The 20,883-nt window shown below is 38.2% G+C and overlaps 1 protein-coding gene across 1 annotated transcript; it reads right to left on the bottom strand.

Moving 5' to 3' along the window:
* Positions 1–2,534: 2,534 nt before the first annotated feature.
* On the bottom strand, positions 2,535–10,708 carry SOCS2 (suppressor of cytokine signaling 2). The gene is made up of 2 exons (XM_026693810.2): positions 7,807–10,708; positions 2,535–6,119 (listed from the first exon to the last, which is right to left on the bottom strand). The coding sequence occupies exons 1-2, from the start codon at positions 7,937–7,939 to the stop codon at positions 5,662–5,664; spliced, it is 591 nt and encodes a 196-aa protein (XP_026549595.1). The 5' UTR covers positions 7,940–10,708; the 3' UTR covers positions 2,535–5,661.
* Between the last annotated feature and the right edge of the window lie 10,175 nt (positions 10,709–20,883).

Below are 20,883 nucleotides of genomic sequence, written 5' to 3'. Positions count from 1 at the left end.
CCTGTCTAGAAAGCTCCATGATTTGGAATATGCCTCCTCAACAGATATATTTGATCTCCTCCCATCTTTTATTTTCTAAAGCTATAAAAGCAGTACATGCTCTGGGTTCTACTTAGTTCTTACTGTTTTTTTTTAAGAATTATTTTCTTTTTGTTTTATTTGTACTTTTTAAATTGATTGGGGCATTCTATAAATAATATAAATACCTCCCAGCAGTTTGTCTGCTACATTCTGTACCAGCTGTAGCTTCCCAGTGATCTTCAAAGGCAGCCTTGCGCAGAGCTGTACACTTCAATATGTTAAGAATCAACAATAGTGTACAGTTAAATTTCCTATTTGAAAAGTAATGATTTATTTTGTTTGCAAATAATCCCTTAAAGAATGCTGTTGATTCACTAAGAATGTGGCTTTAAAGGGTTCTTCTTGTCATTTTAAAATAAATGGCAGATGATATCAGGATGTCAAAAAGTCTTCAGTATCAGCAGAAAAGGGAGAAGGCAAGAACCAAAGGAGTGAAGCAAGGTGAGAATTCTACTTAGGGAAACCCATTCCAAATCTGAAGAGTCATTGCTGCAGAAGTATCTCTGTAGCAATTCCTTTTGCACTGCTGTGGAGTTCTTTGCATCCTTCCACAAGGTGGAGAGGTGCAAAGATTGTATATGGAGAGCCCTTTCAGTAAGGAATTAAGTTTTGTAGTTTGTTTTGGTTAAAGAGTTCTTTAAAGTACAGCAGACATACCCAAACCTAATCTTTCAGTGATTATTTTGAATATTGTTAAAAGTGGCTTATTACAATTCCTTGAAAGAATAAAGCTGAAATCCTAAATGTAATCATCATAGAATGGCTACACACATACATTGCACATTTGACTATGATTTGATGAATACACACTGGTTGGTGGCTATTCCAACACACTAAGCCAAAACATATGACAGCTTGAACAATGGATGAATTTAGCTGCTAAGTCTGACACAAGCTTCAGGGGTCTACTTTCAAATAAATATGAAGACTCTTAAAATACTCTAGCCATCTCCCAATTACAAGAGGAAAGAAAATACTGAAAAACTTCAAATACTCAGCCTATCTTGTGATAATTCACCAAGCGCTACCAAATTGGCTAAAAGCCCTTTTTGATGTAAATGAACATGTGCAGCTGTATCTAGGTCATGCAGATTGCTCTCAGCTATAGCTAAATCTGATCCATCTATCAACTGATAGTATAAAATCAGGAGTCTAATTTTTTTTCTAATCAATGTAAAGCTACATTATCTTCTGCCGAATACTGATACATATGCTGCCACCTGGACTGCATTTTGTTACTTTAGTGAAAACAACTCTTGTAGATAGAAGTACTATTGAACTCTATCTCTTTAGATGCAGTTTTCTATGTAAAATACAGAAAAACTGCACACAGTTCATTGTAAGATAGGTGGCTATATAAATGTTTTAAATAAACAAACATACAGAATAGAAATACATATTATATAAATGTCAGCATAAGTAATCTATAATTAAAAATCATATACAGTATATCTATATTTCAAAACATGTAAATTTACCAATATGGAAGTACTTAATGTATGTTTTATGTATTCTTTAAAATGAGTAAGAGTACAATATTTTTATTTTCTAGACAAGAACCAAAATTAGACTTGGTAGCAACCTGCTGTTGCTAAGTTGCTAAGAATAAAATAATATATCTTTCACATTTGTATCAAAAGTGTTTTAATATGGTACTTTATATAACAGAACAGGTAAAAGCATTTTTCACATGAAGTACAGCAATTGAACTAATCAGTATTTATACATTAACTTGAAATATGTAAAAGTTGATTGAACAATAAGATATATTGCTTCCTGCAATTAAATATAATATTTTTCAGGACACTTTTAATGTAGTTACATTAATAACTAACATTAATGGACATTTACTGAATATCTTAGAATTTAAATAAAATAGATCGAATTCAATGTCACACTGAGTCACAAGGTAAATTATGTTTTTTGTAACCATAACCATAGTTAAGCAAAACCATATTTTAGTGTAATACATGAAGAGATTTATAGATTGATTTTATATATATTGTATGGGAATACATTTTATGGCAGTGAATTATATTTGCTTCATCAGTACATATTTAGAGTTGTTCCCTCAAGTTGGAGGAAAAGTTCTACTGTAACTAATCTATTATCAAAAGATAGTTTAACTATTGGGAATGCCAAAATATTTAATGGTGATCATCTTTAATGTTTCAAATGCTTTTTATTTGATAAAGAAATAATTTTCAAAAAATATGTACACTAGCATGATCTGTTAGAGCTAAATTTAGATTGCAATTGACATCCATTCACAACTTCAGGCTAAAGGTGACAAAAAAGTGAAGCCATGTTGTCTCTTTAGAAACACATCTAACTTATCCAACACCTTTCAATAGAATCTCACAATGGTAGTAAAATAAAGATAGTTTCAACGTAATGACACCAAGCTAGTATGGAAATAACCTTAGATAGTTCATACAAATACGAAGCCAGGATAGTTTAAAACACTATTTAATCAGCCACAGCATTCTAATCTACATATTGAGCAGGGCTACACATTATAGTACACCAAAAGCAATCACTTGATTATCATGGCATGACAGTCAGCCCCATGTGTTGGAGTTCACAGTACCTTTGAGTCACTACTACCAAAGACTAGAAAATATCTCATCTTAGCATTATAGAAACCAAGGAAGAATATGAGGTGTTATATTCTTCCACTTGTAATTCAACACGCAGTTGAAAAGATTAGAAACAGGAGACTTTGCAATGAAATATACATTGCTATATCAATGGACAATCTGAGGCCAGTTGCAATATCCCAGCATCCCATTTGCTATTTCCAGAGTTCCACTGCAGTTCACTGAACCAAATCAAAATGTTTTGATGGGTGGTCCAGAGATGACATATGTGCTATAGAGACCAACTTCATCTCTCAACTTCTACCTCTCTTCCTCCCTCCCTCTCTTTCTCTCCCTCCCTCTCTCTCAATGGACTAATTTATTTTATTTAGATTCTTTAAGTCTTTGTAAGAAAAAAGGGCGTGAAGAAATTGGTCCCACATTCAGTGTAATAACATCTTAATCCTCCAACATCCACCTACAAGCAACATATAATGTGCAGCAACATGTGGAATAATTTTAGCATATTTGTTCTGAATATACCAAAAAGGCAATGAGAACAAAGTGGATGTAAAATAAACATTTCACTGGATACCTCAATTTTTGTTGTTCCCACAGCAACAAATGTATCTATACAAGATAATTTTGCAAGTAATCATGTGAACATGGCCTCAATTTCTAGACATGAATATCAGTGTATCTCTGCCTAAATTTAGCTCCTAATGTGCACCTGGCTCTTTGCATCCCCAGATGGGTTTTTGAATAAACAGAATACCAACTTTAAAATTAAACTTCAAAAAGTTTCTATGACTGCATCCACCAACTGTTGAGAACTTATCTATCTAAAACATAAAGAAAGTGGATATTTTTCTGCCCATATTATTAAAAGTCAAGTCCTTCAGGACAGAATAAATGAAATCCTTTTTTGCACGACGAATAATTATATGGGATTAAGAATAAGATGTTGAGGCTATTAGCTTGAATAGTATTAAGAGTGTTGAAGCAATGTGTAGGAGAGGAATTTTAGAGCTATTTTATTAGTTATCACTAAACTAAATGTCAGTATGAATACACTTGGTGCCATAATTTTTTCTCTTCTGGAAATGACATAAAGTCATACACAAATATTGCTTGTGTAGTTCTGAAAGGTCCATTTGAACACAGAAACACATTATGAGCATAAGGGCACTACAATTTGATTTACTGAGTACTGTCTGAAATAGGAGAGGTATATATGAATAATATTTTTTAAAAGCAAAATTACTTGCATTTCAAGGAAATAAGAACACTAATAAAATTCTACATTGTAGAAGTTAAGTCATATTTACCATTGTTTTGGATGGAAACAACTCAAGACTGCAGTCTAGATGTTTATAAAGCTTCTTTCAAGGGACCTATTACTGTTATGGATCTAGAAAGAAAACTCTGTGCTAACACATATAATGGTACATTACCTCAATTTATTCAGAGTCCCTGTAAGAGGAATAATATGACCTTTGCTTTGGAATAAGATTTTAATTACATTGCCTTAAATTAGGAATAATTGATTTCACACATCTCTCTCCCACACACCTACTTCATGGGCTGTTTCTGGTCTGACATGGTTACTTTCCACATATACCATATTTTTCTTTCTCTTAGATGAAAGTTATCATTTAGGGAGGCTTTGTGGAGACTATACTGAAGGCTTGGGGTGGGGCTTGTGTAGCCATGGGATCTAAGTGTACGAAGGAGACTGCTAGAGCTCCCCAGAATGTTCAGAGTTTATGTGTGCCTGCCTACCATCTTATCTAGAAATCCAGTCCCATTTTGACTGTTCAAATAGGCCTTTGCTATAATGCTAAACTTACATTCTGAGTAAAAATGAAGAAAACTATAGCTTTTATAATAGCACCAGAATGATGTAGTGGTTAAGGCATAAGGCTAGAAATCAGGAGATTATAAATTCTAGTCCCATCTTAGGCAAGAAACCAACTGGTGATCTTCGGTCAGTCTCTCTCTCTCTTTTTCCCAGCTTTAGGAAGCAGACAATAGCAAACTATTTCCCAAAAAATTTGCCAAGGAAACTGCAGGACTTGTCGAAGGTAATTGAGAAGAGTCAACATGGACTTGAAAGCATCTCTCCCCCGCCCCCAAAATATTCATGTATTCATAATCAGGAAGAACTGCTAGGTAAGTTTTTAGTGAGAAAACACTCAAGTGCTATAATATTAGAAAATAAAAGCTTGCCATTTGTTAATATGTAAATTATAATTAAGAATGTGCAAAATACATAATCAGGAGCATTAGACTGATCTAATCTGAAACAGTGAATCTCACCAGCCAGTCTTTTATGCTAGCTGGAAATTTATTGCCCAAAATGTATGTATGTTCCCTTTGTAACTTCATAAAAAGTTTACAGTGACCTAATTGCAGAGTTGTAAGTCATTTGCTACTAAAATCCAGATGCCTATCCTCCCCTTAGCCCTTCTGATATGAGGGGAGCATTCAACTGTAAATGGTCACTAGGAATCTTTCCTAATCTTTCAAAATACCGATGAATGCAATAGGTTCTCAGAATGAGGACCATAGATTATTTTAAGGTAGCCATGGTATCATTGACTGGTCCATATTATTCAGAAGTTATTTGGAAGGGCAGCCATATCATTTGGATTTGGATTTAGTAATATTTTATAAGATGGGTTTCTTACAAAATGCCTCATTTATTGTAAGAACAAAGTTAGTGCATAGGTATCAAAGAGCAACGAACCCTTCTTTTGTAGGCACTTGTTCCCAATGAAACACTTTCCCCCTCAGCTTGTAATTCTAATAGCATCAGGAAGTTTACTGAGCACCAAAGTTTTAAATGCTAAATCCAAGTCCTCTATTAAAGTCCACAAACATACACAATAACATACCATTTTCACAGTGACCTATACAATACGTTCATGCAGCTGGAGATTTTGATTTCTCACAAATCATATTCAGGACCTGTTTTCTTAAAATGAGGCTGAGTAGATGCTTATACCCGATATCGATATTCCTGTAAGAATTCCTTCAATCTTGTTGGTAATGGAAGTTCCTGGATTTTACTTGTGTATCTGTTTATTGCTACTCTACACTGATGCTGTAGAGACAGTGTTGAATGATAGAGAGGTTTATTCAAATAAAGATGGACTGTTCCATTGGAAGGTATTTCGGAGACCATTCTTCTGTCCTTGCACATAAGGACATAATATTCAATTAGGTGAACCACACTGTCAAATTGCTGGAGCCTTGATCGGATGCATATAACAGAATCCAGACGGAATTTACCACCTTGAAATTCTATTCGTAAATTGGTAGGACCTACTGAGGTTTTGACTGAAATAGTAAGTAAATACTCTGAGTGAGAGCTGTCTCTGACCAAGAAAGTCCCTTCAGATGCATCTTGTAATCTTTCCTTTGCTTCTGCAACACTCATGCTTCCCCAATACCATCCTAATGGAAGAGAAAGCAAAATTAGTTAAGAATCTTCAGCATAGTTTTAGACAGAATACCATTGGAAGCAAAGGACAATCCAGTGCCAATAACTATCTGCACTGGAGATTTTTGATAAAAATAAACATAATTGTGCAAAAAATCCAACGATTCAAACCCCTTAACATTCTAATCCTACTTCCTAAGTGTCCTTGAATAACTAATGCAGTTTCTCACTTTTACTTTCTGCTTTGTGAAACATGAATATGGCCAGAAAAGATACTTTGCAAACAGAATCTGACATATATTTATTTAATAATAAATACCATTATACTTAATAGGGCTGATAGAGTTGTATTGCAAAAGTGCTGTACGAATATCAATAGGATTTAAGACTGCCCATTTTTCAATAGCCTTATTCTATTAACAGCTCTGCTAAGCAAACAAAACCCATAACACTTCTTTCATCAAATACAGTGCAGATATGTGAAAGATTATATGAGATTAGAACAAGGCAAATTTTAGACCCTAAATAACTTAAAATCAATACTTTCTCTTAACCCTAAAAAATAATGAGAGAAAATACCTTTCATGTGATAATTGAAGTAGCCTGTCTAACATGGTTGTCCCCACATGCATTAAAATATAACTCCTAGGATCTCCTGGCAGGATTGCAATCATTTTTTTGCTATCTATAATGCAGTAGTAACAGCTAGAAGTAATAACCTTTGCAGTGTATCCAATTTATTCTCAGAACTAAATACAAGACCAAATAGGAAAACTGTAGTGAAATTTTTAAAAAAGTGTAATATAAAAATTTAAAATAAAATAAGTCATGGGTGAATAAGGCTAACAGATTTTACAAAGAATTCTTATTAAAATTTCTGCTCACTATTCTAAACAAATTGATCTGTTTTTATTAACACAGAGATGTTTTCCTAGAAGTCTTATGTAACTCTGGATTTACTCCTAGTTCTGCCCAGCATTTTATTAGTCTCTTAATTCTGAGGTGCTACTACTATAGTGGAAACAAGTTCAGGATTATATAATGTATTTGATAATGTACACCTAATTGTGTTGGCTAATCTGAAATGTGGAAATCCAAGATGAATTGAAGTAATCTGAAATGTGGAAATCCAAGATGAATTGAAGTTGCAATACAGTGCTCCAACATACAAGTCTGAGAAACAGCAGAACTTGTCTTGTTCCTTCCTTCTTATTCCCCAGATCTTAAGCTATTATTGTATTCCATCAGAGAAGATTTTCTGCCTGCTACCTGAGAGTTACTCAGAATGATCATTAAAGAAAAGTTGAAAACCCACCGCAGTTTCCAAACTCAATAAAGGAACGACGACTTAAAACTTGCATCGTAGAACTCAACTGTAGAAAAGTACCTAGCTAACCCTGCGAAGGTTTCCAGGCAGGTAAACACATTAGTTTGGCGGAATAATTTCGGTTCAACTCATCACCTTTCCACCCTCGAAGCTTTTTCCTCCACTTAAGAGATTCTGCGGGGCGCCTGTTTTTGGGGCTCCACCTCTCAGGGGCTTAATAGCGGGAGTCTTTTTTCACCTCATGACCCACCAGCGCTGGGGATGCTACACAACAGAATCCCTCCAATTCTTACGAACCCTGCATGCATTTCCACCCCTCCACGGCTCAATCTAACGCCGGGTGCCCACTCCCACGTTCCCCACGCTTGCCTTACCCGCGCATCTCAACTCCCTCATGGCAGAGTCCAGGCGCTCCCCTTCAGCAGGTTCCGCCGAAGCTCCTCCAGCTTCCCACTGGGGCCCAGCCCTGTCGGTGCCATCCGAAGATTCGGCCGAGCGCAGGGTCATTTGGGGGCAGAGACCACGGCGTGAGGAGGAAAGTAAGGAACAACGGGTCCTTACCAGACCTCCCGGCGGCTGCCCCAGGCCATCTGACCGCCGCCCGCAGGGACCTGCAGCTCTGCAGCAGAGGAGAACCAGGGCCCGGCGAGAGGCTCCGTTGATATCGGCCGCTCCGAGTCTTCACTTTCGCAGCATCCCTCGGAAAGGCGATCCGTTTGTCGCTGGGGTGGGCGAAGGGCGCCCGCTTTTCTCTGCCTCCTTCCTATTGTCCTGTCTTCCCCATTGCACACGAAGGGCACCGGCACCCGCCGGGAAAGCGCCTCTCCCAGCCGCCACCTGGACGGGGATTTCGAGGATGGGTTACCGGCTGTTTTCAAGGTGCACGCCTTTCTCCTCCTTTCCTTTGCAGCGAGTCTGGCTGCTGTCTAGGAAATAATCGGTGGGCAGCCCCAGGGCGAAGAGTCGTGTGCACTCGGCCAAACTCTTACCTTCGGCCTCGCCAGCAAACGCGGCAAAACCCAGAAGGGCGGGATGCTGGTCTCTTTAGCGCGGCGCTTTTTAAAAGGAGAGGCCGTTGGGAGGCTCGCCACGGCGACCAGCCTTGCTTTTGTTTCAAAAGGAGAAAAAGAGAAAGAGCCCCGCAATAGTAGCTGAGAGAGAGGGGGGGCGGGCGAGTGGCCGCCGGGCCGGCCAGTTCAGGTTATGCTCTGCAAGAGCTTCTCCTACAACCCGGGGCAGGAAATATTCATGTGACGCGTGGAAGCCAAGTAAACAGGAGCGAGGAGCCGCGGCCGGTGGGCGAGATTTGCTGCCTGGTGCGCGCCGATACCGAAACAACTCAGAAAGTGGGGTGACGCGGTTGCATGTCATGACTGGGATTAATAATGGCGAGGCGAGCGTTGCCCCCGTCTTTCCTCCTATGCCATTTCAGATAGGCTGAGCTACTGCTCGGTGCGGGGTTGGTGGTGGTGGTGGTGGGGGGGGGGGTTGGAAGAGGCAGGTTTCTTGTGCTTACAGTATGTGGAGCGCCTCCCCTCCCTTAGTGTCCCCCCCCCCCGCCGGTTACATTGCAAGCGATCTCGAGGCAACTTCGGGGTGCCTCGCCTGGTGTCCGGCCGTTTTCTCTTCCCGCAGTTATTTTGCTTTGTGTTTTTACCAGCGGAACAATTAAAAATGCAAAGGCCGCTTTCCAAGAACTTTCCAGGAATCGCGTCACATGACCGCCGGCTCCCGCGCCTCCGCTTGAAATGGAGCTGCCGTGTTGCAGCCGCTCCTTCCTTCCTTCCTTCCTCCCTCCCTCTCTGCCTTCCCCCACCTCTTTCTTCGCCGCAGGGGGTGGGGGAGCCGGGCTGTGGGCACAAACAAACGGCCGTCGTCCTGGCCGGGCGTCTTCGTCGCCGGAAAACATGGAAAGCAGTCTCCGCCGAGCTTCTTTACGGAGCGAAGCTGCTGGGTGCACGGACGGCTCCTGCTGCTTTACGGGGCTGCTGAGGAAAGGTCGCTCGGGATCTGTGAGGCTTAAATCCTCCGGGATAGAGAACGTGAGAAGGGCGTGTGCCGCTTCTGGGGTGGGCACAAGAGGGACAAGGGGACTTCTCCGCGAAGGGCGGACCAGGCTCTTGATAAGGTGCCGCCCTACCGTCAGTGCCTGGGAGCGGTTTACTGCCTACATCCTCAGCCGCTTCCGGACCACCTACAATTAATATGTGACCCTGCGTTGCTTCTAAGCAAAATATTAGGCCTGAAATAGCCTTGAAGATTGGTCGAACCGAAAATTTAATGTGTCCATGTTTCCAGTAATTCAGCATTTAGGCTGAGGTGTAGCTGTGCAACTGGCTTTTTCAGGATTGAATTTGATGCTGACTGGAGATCCTGGCTATTCTTGACCAGAGAAGAGGGTTCATGCATATTGTTATGATAAGGGATTGAAATGGGCAGCATTTTAAATGCTCCCTGTGTTGGATTACTCAATACATATAACATTTTGTTTGGGGGCAAAATTCAAGGTTCTTATTTTTATATAGTAATTCTCTGCTTAAAGAAAAATCACAATCTTCAATAGGGCTGATTGTAATGTATGATTAGTATTGAACATTTAAGGACCTTTGTAAAGTGCACTGCAGATGTTTACAGGAATCTCTTTCACTTCGTGTAAACATACCTGGTTTTTATGATCTGGCACACATCAACAGTTGTGTGGTTGTCATGAAGACATGGTTCTTGGAGGCAAATGCCAATTGAGGCTTACCAGATCCGAGTCTGTGGCTCTTTTAAAAGACATCGAATACTTGTTTATTTAGATACACTTTTTGCTGTAAGCCTTTAGTTTTATTGGCTGCTATATTTATCTTTTTGTCTCCAATAATTTTACTAATGTTTTCAATTATATTTTTATGTTATTTTTGTCCTTTGATGTAAGAATGGTTAATAAGAGGGCAAGCTGTATATTTTCTAAATAAACAAACTGTATTTTAAAAATATTTCTCAGTAATTTTTTGAACTATTCTGAGAATTTGTTCTGAATTTGAATTTTGTATATTCCTGTTAGAAGTTATTGTATTTAAATTCTCTAGTGTGAGATTGTTTAGCTTTTAATTATTCCTTCTGCTTTATCCTGGAAAAATAGTAATATTTGGTAATATTAAATTGTCCTTATTGAGTATTTGTACATGTGAATGTCTTAGTAAATGTTTAGGATGCAGATTTATGTTTGCTCTTACATATATATTTCTCAGAATCCTTTCTTTGACTTTGTTGAAATAAATATTTTCAGCTAGCTGTTGCAGATGTTTATTATTTATTATATTTATATCCAGTTGCAGTCCAATTAAGGGCTTCAAATGCTTGAAAGATTTTTTTTTTCTTTCATTTAATTGTGTCCAATTTTCAGAGACTGCCTGGACCATTCCCATCAGTTTTCTTTGCAAGGTTTTCAGAAGTAGTTTACCATTGCTTTCTTCCTAGAGCTGAGAGAAAGTGAGTGATCCATGGTGATTCATCTGGCTTAATTAGTCACCTGGATTAAACTTCTTTGTCAGTGCATGTGTCATTTGGAAACAGTTGCGTAGATGTTGCATTTATAGGTTTGTGAATGTTTGTTCTAGTTAGGGGTCACTTAAATAGCAAAGCACAAAACAAAGTTGGATCAATCCACATGCACAATTCGCAGTTGGGATTTGGGAGATGTGTACATCAGTCCATCTGCAGCCATCTGCAACCTGCACCTATCCACGAACCCCTTCACACCACAGATATGTGGCAGCGCAGTTGCAGACAACTCTAAATCAAGCTTTAGGCAGAACCAGAGTTCATGGTCTCTTGGTTTGTAGCTTTATATCTTAACCACTACACCAAACGGAACGGACTCTCATTCACAGATTTTATATAAAATCAAAATGCCTAATTAAAATAAAACACAATGGAAAAACTATCAAGTAAATGGTATCAATAAGAAATGTTCTACAAAACAGTTCTGTTTTAAACTGCAGAAGGAGCAATGGTGGGAACTAGTCTAATTTCAGCTGGAAAATCTCAAAGGGCCAAAAATGCCACTGAGAAGCAGCACTCATTTCCTGGCCTTAGTCACCCACATCTAAAAGTTGTTTCTACACTTCCCTCCCCCCCCCCCACCCGCCCATTCTATTTATTGGGCCAATTCTAGTTAGAGAATGTGATTCTGAAAGTAACCTGGTGCTAAGTCATAGAAGACTTTATAGATTAAAAGAAGCACTTTAAATTGTGCCTGGACAGTTAATGGAAGCCAGTGCACAGCTGTCATGTACTCCCAGTTCCAGTGCCAGGAATTACTGAGCACACAGGCTGTTGCATGCTGGATTATTTTGCAGCTTCTGAGTAGTCCTTAAATACACATTATGGTAGTGAAAATGGGTAGTGACAATAGCATGAGGATGAGATATTGCAAGAATTTCAAAGCCCTTGACCTTCTGTCAAGGTAAAACTTATACTGAAGGCAGTGAGAAATCCAGATCCCGACAAAGGTAATCTAGAGTGTCTACTGCCTCTTTGTCCCATGCTGGGCCTGAAACATGCCTGAAAAACTTCATAAAATCAATTTTCTCTACAAAGCTTCATTCTTTGTTCCCTACCTCTATCGTTCTTAAAAAGGGAATATTGGAAACAGCAGTAGTTATTTAATAGCTCTGTGTCCAAAGAAGGCCTCCTAAGGAGGAGGCACATCTCACCCTCTTTTAAGGTGCTGATAGTACCCTTTTGCAGTACTGTAAGGTAGTGGTCGCCAACCAGTGGGCCGGGAACCACTGGTGGTCCATGAGAAAATTTTGGTGGTTTGCAGAGAAATGTCACCCCGAAAGCACCCCCAAAGCAATCCAGGCTGCGTGGGAACACAAGGCTTGTGTTGCTTGCATTGTGAACAACATGAAGTAGTGAGGGGAGGGGGGAAGGGCAGAGGGGGGGAACTTTCCCCACACGCCCCACGTGCCTTGCCTGGCCACTGGGTTGCTTCTTTCCGCTTCTTCTGCTTTTGGCTGCACGCATGGAAAGTAGCAAGTCTTTCTCTCCCCCAAACTCCGCCAGAAATGAGTCTTTGGGACCCTGCAAGTCATCCTACTCCAAGAGGCTGCACCGGCACGACAAGTCTCACAAAGACTCATTTCTGGTGGAGTTTGAGGGAGAGAAAGAAAGACTTCTGCTGCTTCTTCTGCTTTCCTTGCACGGAGCCAAAAGTCTCTTTCTCTCTCTCCCTGAGAACGGAGCTGGAGACGGTATCCTGCAATCCCAAATAAAGAATGATCGATCGGTAGGAAAACGGGATGGGGAATTTCCCTGCAACTTTTGGGGATTTTCCCAGGGTCTTTGGTCCGCGGGATTTAAAATTATGAGTTTGGTGGTCCCTGAGGTGCAAAAGGTTGGCCACCCCTGCTGTAAGATATTGATTACTTCTTGGATCCAGGTAATTATCTCCCTCTGGCGATGTACACGAGCCAGAAAGGACAAAGATCCAACCCACAAATGGCAGAGGATAGCAGGAAATACCAGCCAAAGGAGTCCCAGATAATACCAGTATGTCAAGAATGCCCCAGTTACTAGCCTACATCCTGGCCATATTAAGTCAATTACTGAGCAAATCTTGCAGTGTTATAAAAGGATTCTGAAAGAATTATTTTAAAGTGGCAAGCCATATTTTACTCAAAGTTGTAAGAGAATTGCTATTCCTTGTATTTAATTGTAAAATTATAATGCATCATAATGTTCGATCATTTTGCAACATAATTACATTACACCAATTATAGGGTTAAGCAATATAAGATAGAGAAAAACAGTGTTACTCCAACATAAATAATTACTGGAATATCCAGTTCTTGATACTTTGATATACTGAGATTGTGTCAGTTCTGTAAATGTGATCCAGTTTTGTGCAGTTTTACAATTTTAATGTCTCAAACCTTCAGAATTTGATCTTCTGTCTTCTTGTATTTTTATAAACATAGACTCTTCAACAATAAAGACCTTCTGTTCCATTGGTATGAGTTAATATCACTGACGTCAATTTTTTTGTATTTAGTTCTGAAAGAATAGTAATTCCTCTATTAACTTGAATTTTCCTAAACTAAGTGGTGTCTACAAGCTTTAATGAGCATTATGCTAAATATGTAGCCAACAATTTTATATTGTTGTTGTTAGTTGCAAAGTTGTGTCCGACCCATCGCTACCCCATGGACAATAATTCCTCCAGGCCTTCCTATTCTCTACCACCTTCTGGAGTCCATTTAAGCTCACGCCTACTGCTTCAGTGACTCCATCCAGCCACCTCATTCTCTGTTGTCCCCTTCTTCTATTGCCCTCAGTCTTTCCCAGCATTAGGCTCTTCTCCAGAGAGTCCTTCCTTCTCATTCGGTGGCCAAAATATTCATTTTGGGGATTATATCCCAATATTGCTTTTCCTACTCTTTTATTTACTATGAAGACTACTCCATTTCTTCTGAGGAATTCTTGCCCGCAGTAGTATACCTGATGGTCATCTGAATTAAATTCACCGATTCCTGTCCATTTTAGTTCACTGATTCCTAAGATGTCGATGTTCAGTCTTGTCATCTCTTGTTGGACTACATCCAGCTTGCCTTGATACATGGATCTTACATTCCAGGTTCCTATGGAGAATAGATCTTTACAGCATTGAACTTTATGTTCACTACCAGATGCATCCACAGCTAAGCACCCTTTTAGCTTTGGACCAGTCGCTTCACTCTTTCTGGCGCTACTAGTACTAGCCCTCTGCTCTTCCCCAGTAGCATTCCCCAGTAGCAATATATAATTGCTACTATATATATATCTTAATATAAGCCTGCTTCAGTTCAGACCTTACAATCTAGCTCCATACAATCTCATATTGGTAGAAAGTGATTGGTAGATATTTTCCTGCCAGCAGGTGATATTGGCAAGAGTGGAAGGAAACATAGTGAGGGGAATTCATTCTTCATTTTTTTAAAACAAAACTCCAGATGAATAATTTTTACCAGGAGGGGATATTAAACTCTTGTGCTCTTATTCAGTTGTTATTCTAACTGCTGTTATTTATATTTTTAAAAAACAAAATATGAATGTTGAAAACAAATCTTCATTTTATATTTTCTACTTTGGTCATAAGTCTGTCTTATAATTTAATGAATACATGCCAATTACCTTATCTGAAATCCTGTTAAACAACAGTGCATGGGATTTAAACTAGGACTATCTACAAACTGAATATCTGTGTTAGCACTAATCCCTTTAACTGTGCTGAGATGGAGGAAGCATGGGTGTTGGAACAGTTTATGCAGTGCTTGTTCAAGCTGGTTCAATGTCTTCTAAAAAGGAAGTGTGGGATGACACTATTTTCTCAAACAGTACTCAAATTGGTACTTTTCTCAAACACGTGACTGGTACCTGAAAGATTGAGACTGAGATTCATTTCCGTTTTCTCAAACAGGTGATTGGTACTTGCAGGTCCAATTAAAGTTACTTTAGGCAAGAGAAAGACTACCTGTAAAGTATGAACATTCTTGGAGTGATACTAGAAATTTAATGTACTTATTTTGTTATGAAGGTGAAAGAAACTTAGTGCAAATGTTGTGGATCTTAAATATCTTTTATTTATTTGCATCTGGAAATAATTCTAAATATGAACAACTTACAAAATCAATTGAAACCTCCCAATTTAAAGTCTAATATGTAATATTTGGATAAATTAATGAGTTACTTTTATATTTGCTTTGGTATATATTTCCATAAGGGTTTTATGCATATCTGACAACTAGTTGGAACTTCTTATTTTTTTTTAAAAAAATTAGTAATTCTAAGAATTCAGGCAGAAATTGAGCAATTCTGAGAATTCAGGATGTGTATTGCACGCCACTCCCTCCCCATATGAGCCAACATAGTTCTTGAGATCCAAGTTTTACATAATGGCACCCATGCAGTTTGGGATTAGTTTTTATGCTAATTTAAAATATTACAGTGAAGTTGGGTAAGTTAGAAGGAAGACTCCTGATCACCTTGTGAATTCACTGATTTTAGAAATAGATTACAGTAGTAGCAACTAGAAATTTTTCATAAGTAGACCTAAGAGGGTTTTTTTTTAATCTTTTCAGGGATTTTTCCAACCAGAAGGGAATATAAATCAAGTCAGTAGCTGAAATATTTAGCAAATGAAAACTTCAAGAAACTTTGGAAAGTGTTGGGTTTTGCTGATCTTTTTTCTCTAATCCCTTTTATTTTGCATTACGATTTTGCAGTTCTGAACTTATCAGAGTAATAAATGATACTGATGGTGAAAGACATGGGGAAAGAGCCATACTTTGCAATGAGAAAATAAAACAAATTCATCCTACCTGAGACATGCACATATCCATGTAATCTTCTTGGCTGTAATGGAAAATGTTTGCCATGGTCTTTTTCCAGGATGCTTTTTGGTTTTGCTTATTTGTTTTTGCCCTCTTAATCTAGCCTACAGCTCTGAGATTACCTAACAGTCGCCAGTTCAAATACTACGCTAAGATCTGATTTTGCTTTTTTTGTGGTGGTGGGGAAATAGGACTCAGTGAAGATTAGCTATGTACTGCTACCAATTCAGCCATACTGAAGAACTTGTGCAAGCACAATTGGATAAAAGTTCCCAATTCTATTTCAAACAAATGCATACATGGTCTTCAACTAATTATTGTTCACAAATCATTTTGAAAAGCAGCCCTTCACTAGACACATTTTAGTAATCTAATATGTAAATTGTAGTTTATGGTACACCAGCCTACAGTAGCAACTGGCACTTTATGCCTAAGAACAACCTACACATCCTGTGTGGTCTTATTTTTTCAGGGAGAATGTAGCACAATCTCTATTGTGTGTTCCGATGAATTATAATACCTGCCAATGGTCCTTGTGGTCTGAGTTTCTGATGATTTTTATTTAATCCATGAATAGATTCCATATAGACATACAAATAATGTATAATTGTATCAAGAACTGCATTACTATGTCCAATTCTTCCTAGCTGCTAATTACAGCATAGAAGTGATTCATTTTATTTACATCTTGTCCTCTTCTTAGAACAGTCTTTTCTCTGAATTGAGAAACAGGAAAAACAGGTTTAAGCTTCTTGCAAACAATTGTAGATTTGCATCAGAAAATGGAACTGAGAAGGAGATTTGCTAAGCCTTTTACATATTTGTATGCACTCTGGTGTTTGAAGGAAGGCTACTGTTTGTTTCATTTATCTTTGTAATAATTTAATTTGAAAAAAATTAGTATTTTGGTGCATTCTTAAAAAAACCCTTTGATGCCTGTATTATTTCCCCTACTAAAAGACAGAATCCAATTTTATATTTGATTTCTTAAAAAGGAAAGATGGATGAATCAGTGCAATTGGCTCCCAGATAAGTACATAGGAGATTAAAAGTTTTTTTTGACCAGTCTGCTTCAGGCTTTATCACTTACTGTACATCAATTCAAATAGGGACAAGAGGAGTGAAGCAATTAGATAGACTGCAGCATGGATTGCAGGAAGTTCACACGTGCTACTAATAATTATATGCAGGGGTGGGATTCAAATTTTTTAACAACCGCCTCTGTGGGCATGGCCAGGTGAGCATGCAGCACCCTTTTTTTGCCTCCTGGGCCTCAGGAGAGCCTTCTGTGGGTGCGTTTTTGCTCCTAGAAGGCTTCCCTGGGGCCCAGGAAGGCAAAAAACCGGAGCGCACGGGAGAAGCAGTAAGACAGCGAGGGGGATCCCAGCACAGCTGATCATCGGGAGGGAAAAAAATACCTTAAGGAGTGACTGGACGAGAGAGAATGCAGTCAGTGATGTTGCACATGCACGATAAGGATTGACTGGGTGGGGAGGGGAGGGGCAGGAGGATAGGGGCAGGGACAGCCAGGGGCACGATTGCCAGTTCTCTGAACTGCACAGAATCATAATAACCAATTCTATAGAACTGGTCCAAATCGGTAGAATCCTACCCGATTATATACTTAAGCAATGACTATGTTCATGTAATATATTCTGGTTTAGCACAATGAGAAAAAACAACCATTGAATAGCAGTGGTTCTTCGGCATTTTGGAGGGATTCTTTCTCATCTCTCAGCAGGGGCTACTCTTGGCATTCAATTACACTCTCTGCCACTGAAGTATGTTTTTAATAACTCCAGCTGAATGGGTTTAGATTTCTCGTATTTTCCAGGAAAACCTGTACTAAAGAGTTAGGGTTTTTTCCACAGGTTTTTTTTTTTTTTTGGGTAGCTCACAAAATCAGATTATTCAAAAGCGTCTTCCTGTGTTAGTATAAGAGAGTGCAAATAGCTTTTGGACAGAAAGAGGTTAGCAAAATTTATTTTTTGTGGGTGATGGATGTTCCGCATCCATGACTTTAGCATTTTGTTTTTCTGGCTTTGCTCTCTTTTCCCTGTTGGCACAGGTGTTATGCAAGGATCATCTCTTGTGTTTTGACAAGTTGTTTAGTATATAAGCTACTTTGAGACCATACTATCAAATCAGGAGTTAAGAGACAGTCAAGTAAGAAGTTACATAACTGTCTCCCTATATTTTTGCTTAATGAAAAACAGATGTTGGATTGAGAGGTATTTTACTCTTTTCTCACCCTCTTCTTGCTCAGTCACGCTTATAATCAGAGCCTCTTTTCACATGATTCTGTATGATCATGTCGGTAATTCAGTTTTGACTAAGCACGTTAGTTTAAAAGTTTGTGAGCCTTTTTGAATATGATCTAAAATATGACCTGTTCTCATAAATGAACCATTATAATGATTTTGAAGCATTTGCTTACTGTAATTGGGACTCATGTAAAAAACAGATCATGTGTTAGGTAGTATTTATACAGAAATCTTGAAAATTCAAAAGGATTTACAATCTTTTAAGCACCACCATATGTGGTTTGTGAACCATGATTTATGAGTTAATTCTGAATTTACAACATATGACTCTCAGGGCCACAAGGCTCTGCATCAACTTTCTATATTTTTAATTTTTCTAAAAAGTGGATCTGACATACTCAAAGTTCAGCCCCAATCACTATCATCACCTTTACTTTCAAGAATATCCGAGCCCAAAATCAGCTCATGAGCTTGACTGGAAAGTAAAAACTGATGGCTGCAAGCCAATTTTTGGTTTAGAAATATTAAAACTGCTCTGGAAAAGTCAACTTTGAACTCATGTTCTAGGTAAAATTACTGCTAGCTGAGACATTTTAATCAGAATGCTCCTTGTACTCTTTGGATATTCCTGGTATAGTAAATGTCTATGGAGATTCTCAGTCATCCAGATCATGGTTGTCCCAAAGGTGCTTTTCAGAAGGCAACTGGACTTTCTTGGGATTTTTTTTCTTTGCTTTCCCAAGAAGCTTGTTTAGTCCTGGTATAGTATCACATTCACAATCAAAGCGGGAACAGTTGAAATTGGGAGTGGGAGCCAGAGTTGTGCACAGCCTTCTTTCATATGAAAATAGATGTCTACCCCAAAGCAAGCTGCAGCAAATTTAATGGAGCAGATGTTTGGATAAGTATTCCAGAGATCCTGAATTGTGTTTGAAAGTCAGACAATTTCTTTCTCAGAAATAGTTTTGTGATTTCTCCTGCCACCAGATTTCTGGCACTTCTTCCCTACGGACATGAGAAATGCTTGCAAGGCCACTGGAGTTCATGAGTTGTTTGAAGGATGAACATCTCTCTTGCAATTTTCTGTACAAGTAGCCCTCAATTTACAGTAGTTTGTTTAGTGACTGTTAAAAATTACAACTGCTCTGAAAAAAGTGACCATTTTTCATACTTATGACTGTTGCACCATCCCTATGGTCACGTGATCAAAATTGGATGCTTGGCAACTGGTTCACATTTATGATAGTTGCAATATCCCAGGGTTATGTGATCTTTTGACAAACAAAGTCAATGGGGAAGCCAGATTTACTTAATAAATGTCTTGTTTAGCAATGGAAATTTTGGGCTCAATTGTGGTTACCTGTACATTTAAGGAGCAGCTTTTGGGGCATTTCACATTTTCATAGTATGCTGACACTATGCTGAGCTTAGAAATAAACATGAGCTAAACATCCTAATTCCTCCAAAATAAATCTGCATAGCTGATCTCAAGCTTCCGTGGTTTTACAATCACTAAAACAGTTTGCAGGCCAGTTCCATATAAAAGCAATATAATGCTTTCTCTTTTTCCTTTCCAAAATACATTTATCCAATTCTTGTTAAAAACTACAAAGCTAATAACATTGTTTCCTCTGCTTCTAATGTAGTATTTTTAATTCTTACATCTGACTTTTAGGTTGGGTTTATCTCATTTATCCATAGTTTTATTAATTATGGAATAAGCCACAGTTAGGCTCAAATACATTTTCAACTATTAGAAATCTTTATATTAATGATTTTGACAGCATGCAGTGAGTTTCCCTTCAATCCTTAGCAAAAGAAAGTTTTAACTACTAATTTGAGAACTTAAAAAAATTTTTTTTTCCAAAAATAAGCAGGAAAAAGATGATTAAAATTTAATTTTAGAAAGTTACAAATGGACTAAAGATCCAGATGATAAGACTGGAATTATAAAGAAGTCTTTCTGCAGAAAAATGCCTAATTTAAAAAAAAATAGAGTTAAGATTTTAAAAATTGGACACAAGGGAACTCAAAGAGCTATGGTGGCACAGTGGTTAGAATGCAGTACTGCAGGCTACTTCTGCTGCCTGCTGCCTGCCTGCAATTTGGCAGATTGAATCTCACTAGGCTGAAGGTTAACTCAGCCTTCCATCCTTCCGAGGTGGGTAAAATGAGAATCCAGATTGTTCGGGACAATATGCTGACTCTATAAACTGCCTAGAGAGGGTTGTAAAACACTGTGAAGTGGTGTATACAGTACGTTTATGTGCTATTGCTATTATAATGAAGACAAGAAAACATGAACTTGACTGTAGAATTGCAGAATGGAACAAAATATTCTAACATTGGACATATTGAAGGTATTTTTTGAAAAAAGGATTCTGATGTTAATACTGTCAACAGAGACATCTGCCTCTATGGAGAGACTGAACTTAAAACATGTTATGAAAGAGGAACAAGTTCTGCCTGACAGAGTTGAAAGTGGATTTATAAATGATGGGGTACAAGAACAACATTTAAAAAGATATTACATTAGACATATAAAAGAAACCAGCTGTATAATAGTTATTAAAAGGATATAAAACAATAAACCAAAATAGAAACAATAAACCAATATAGGTAATTTTCCTATATTAAATTTACAAGAGAGAGTTGTTAAAAGTTTTGAAGAATCTCTTTTGAAGGGACAAAAATGGACTTTTGCTGATACCAAGAGTGTAATGATAGTGCTTTATAGATTTGTATGTAGATAAGGATTGGGATATAGAAAGAGATCATTTGTATTTTAAGAGATAATAATTTTGCAAATTGTTTACACTTGTGATGT

Source organism: Notechis scutatus, chromosome 6 (genome assembly GCF_049901735.1).
Source record: "Notechis scutatus isolate UNSWTSFEM ecotype Mainland chromosome 6, rNotScu1.2, whole genome shotgun sequence".
In the NCBI taxonomy this organism is placed as follows: domain Eukaryota; kingdom Metazoa; phylum Chordata; class Lepidosauria; order Squamata; family Elapidae; genus Notechis; species Notechis scutatus.
The sequence above is the reverse complement of the archived record's forward strand: the minus strand, read 5'-3'. Positions and strand labels throughout refer to the sequence as shown.

Bases quoted from the DNA above. Each gene is read 5' to 3' on its own strand.
- SOCS2 (XM_026693810.2), bottom strand. From the start codon at position 7,939: ATGACCCTGCGCTCGGCCGAATCTTCGGATGGCACCGACAGGGCTGGG. The intron at 6,120-7,806 runs GTAAGGCAAGCG...CTCTTCCATTAG, and splicing joins GAGGGAGTTGAGATGCGCGG to GATGGTATTGGGGAAGCATG.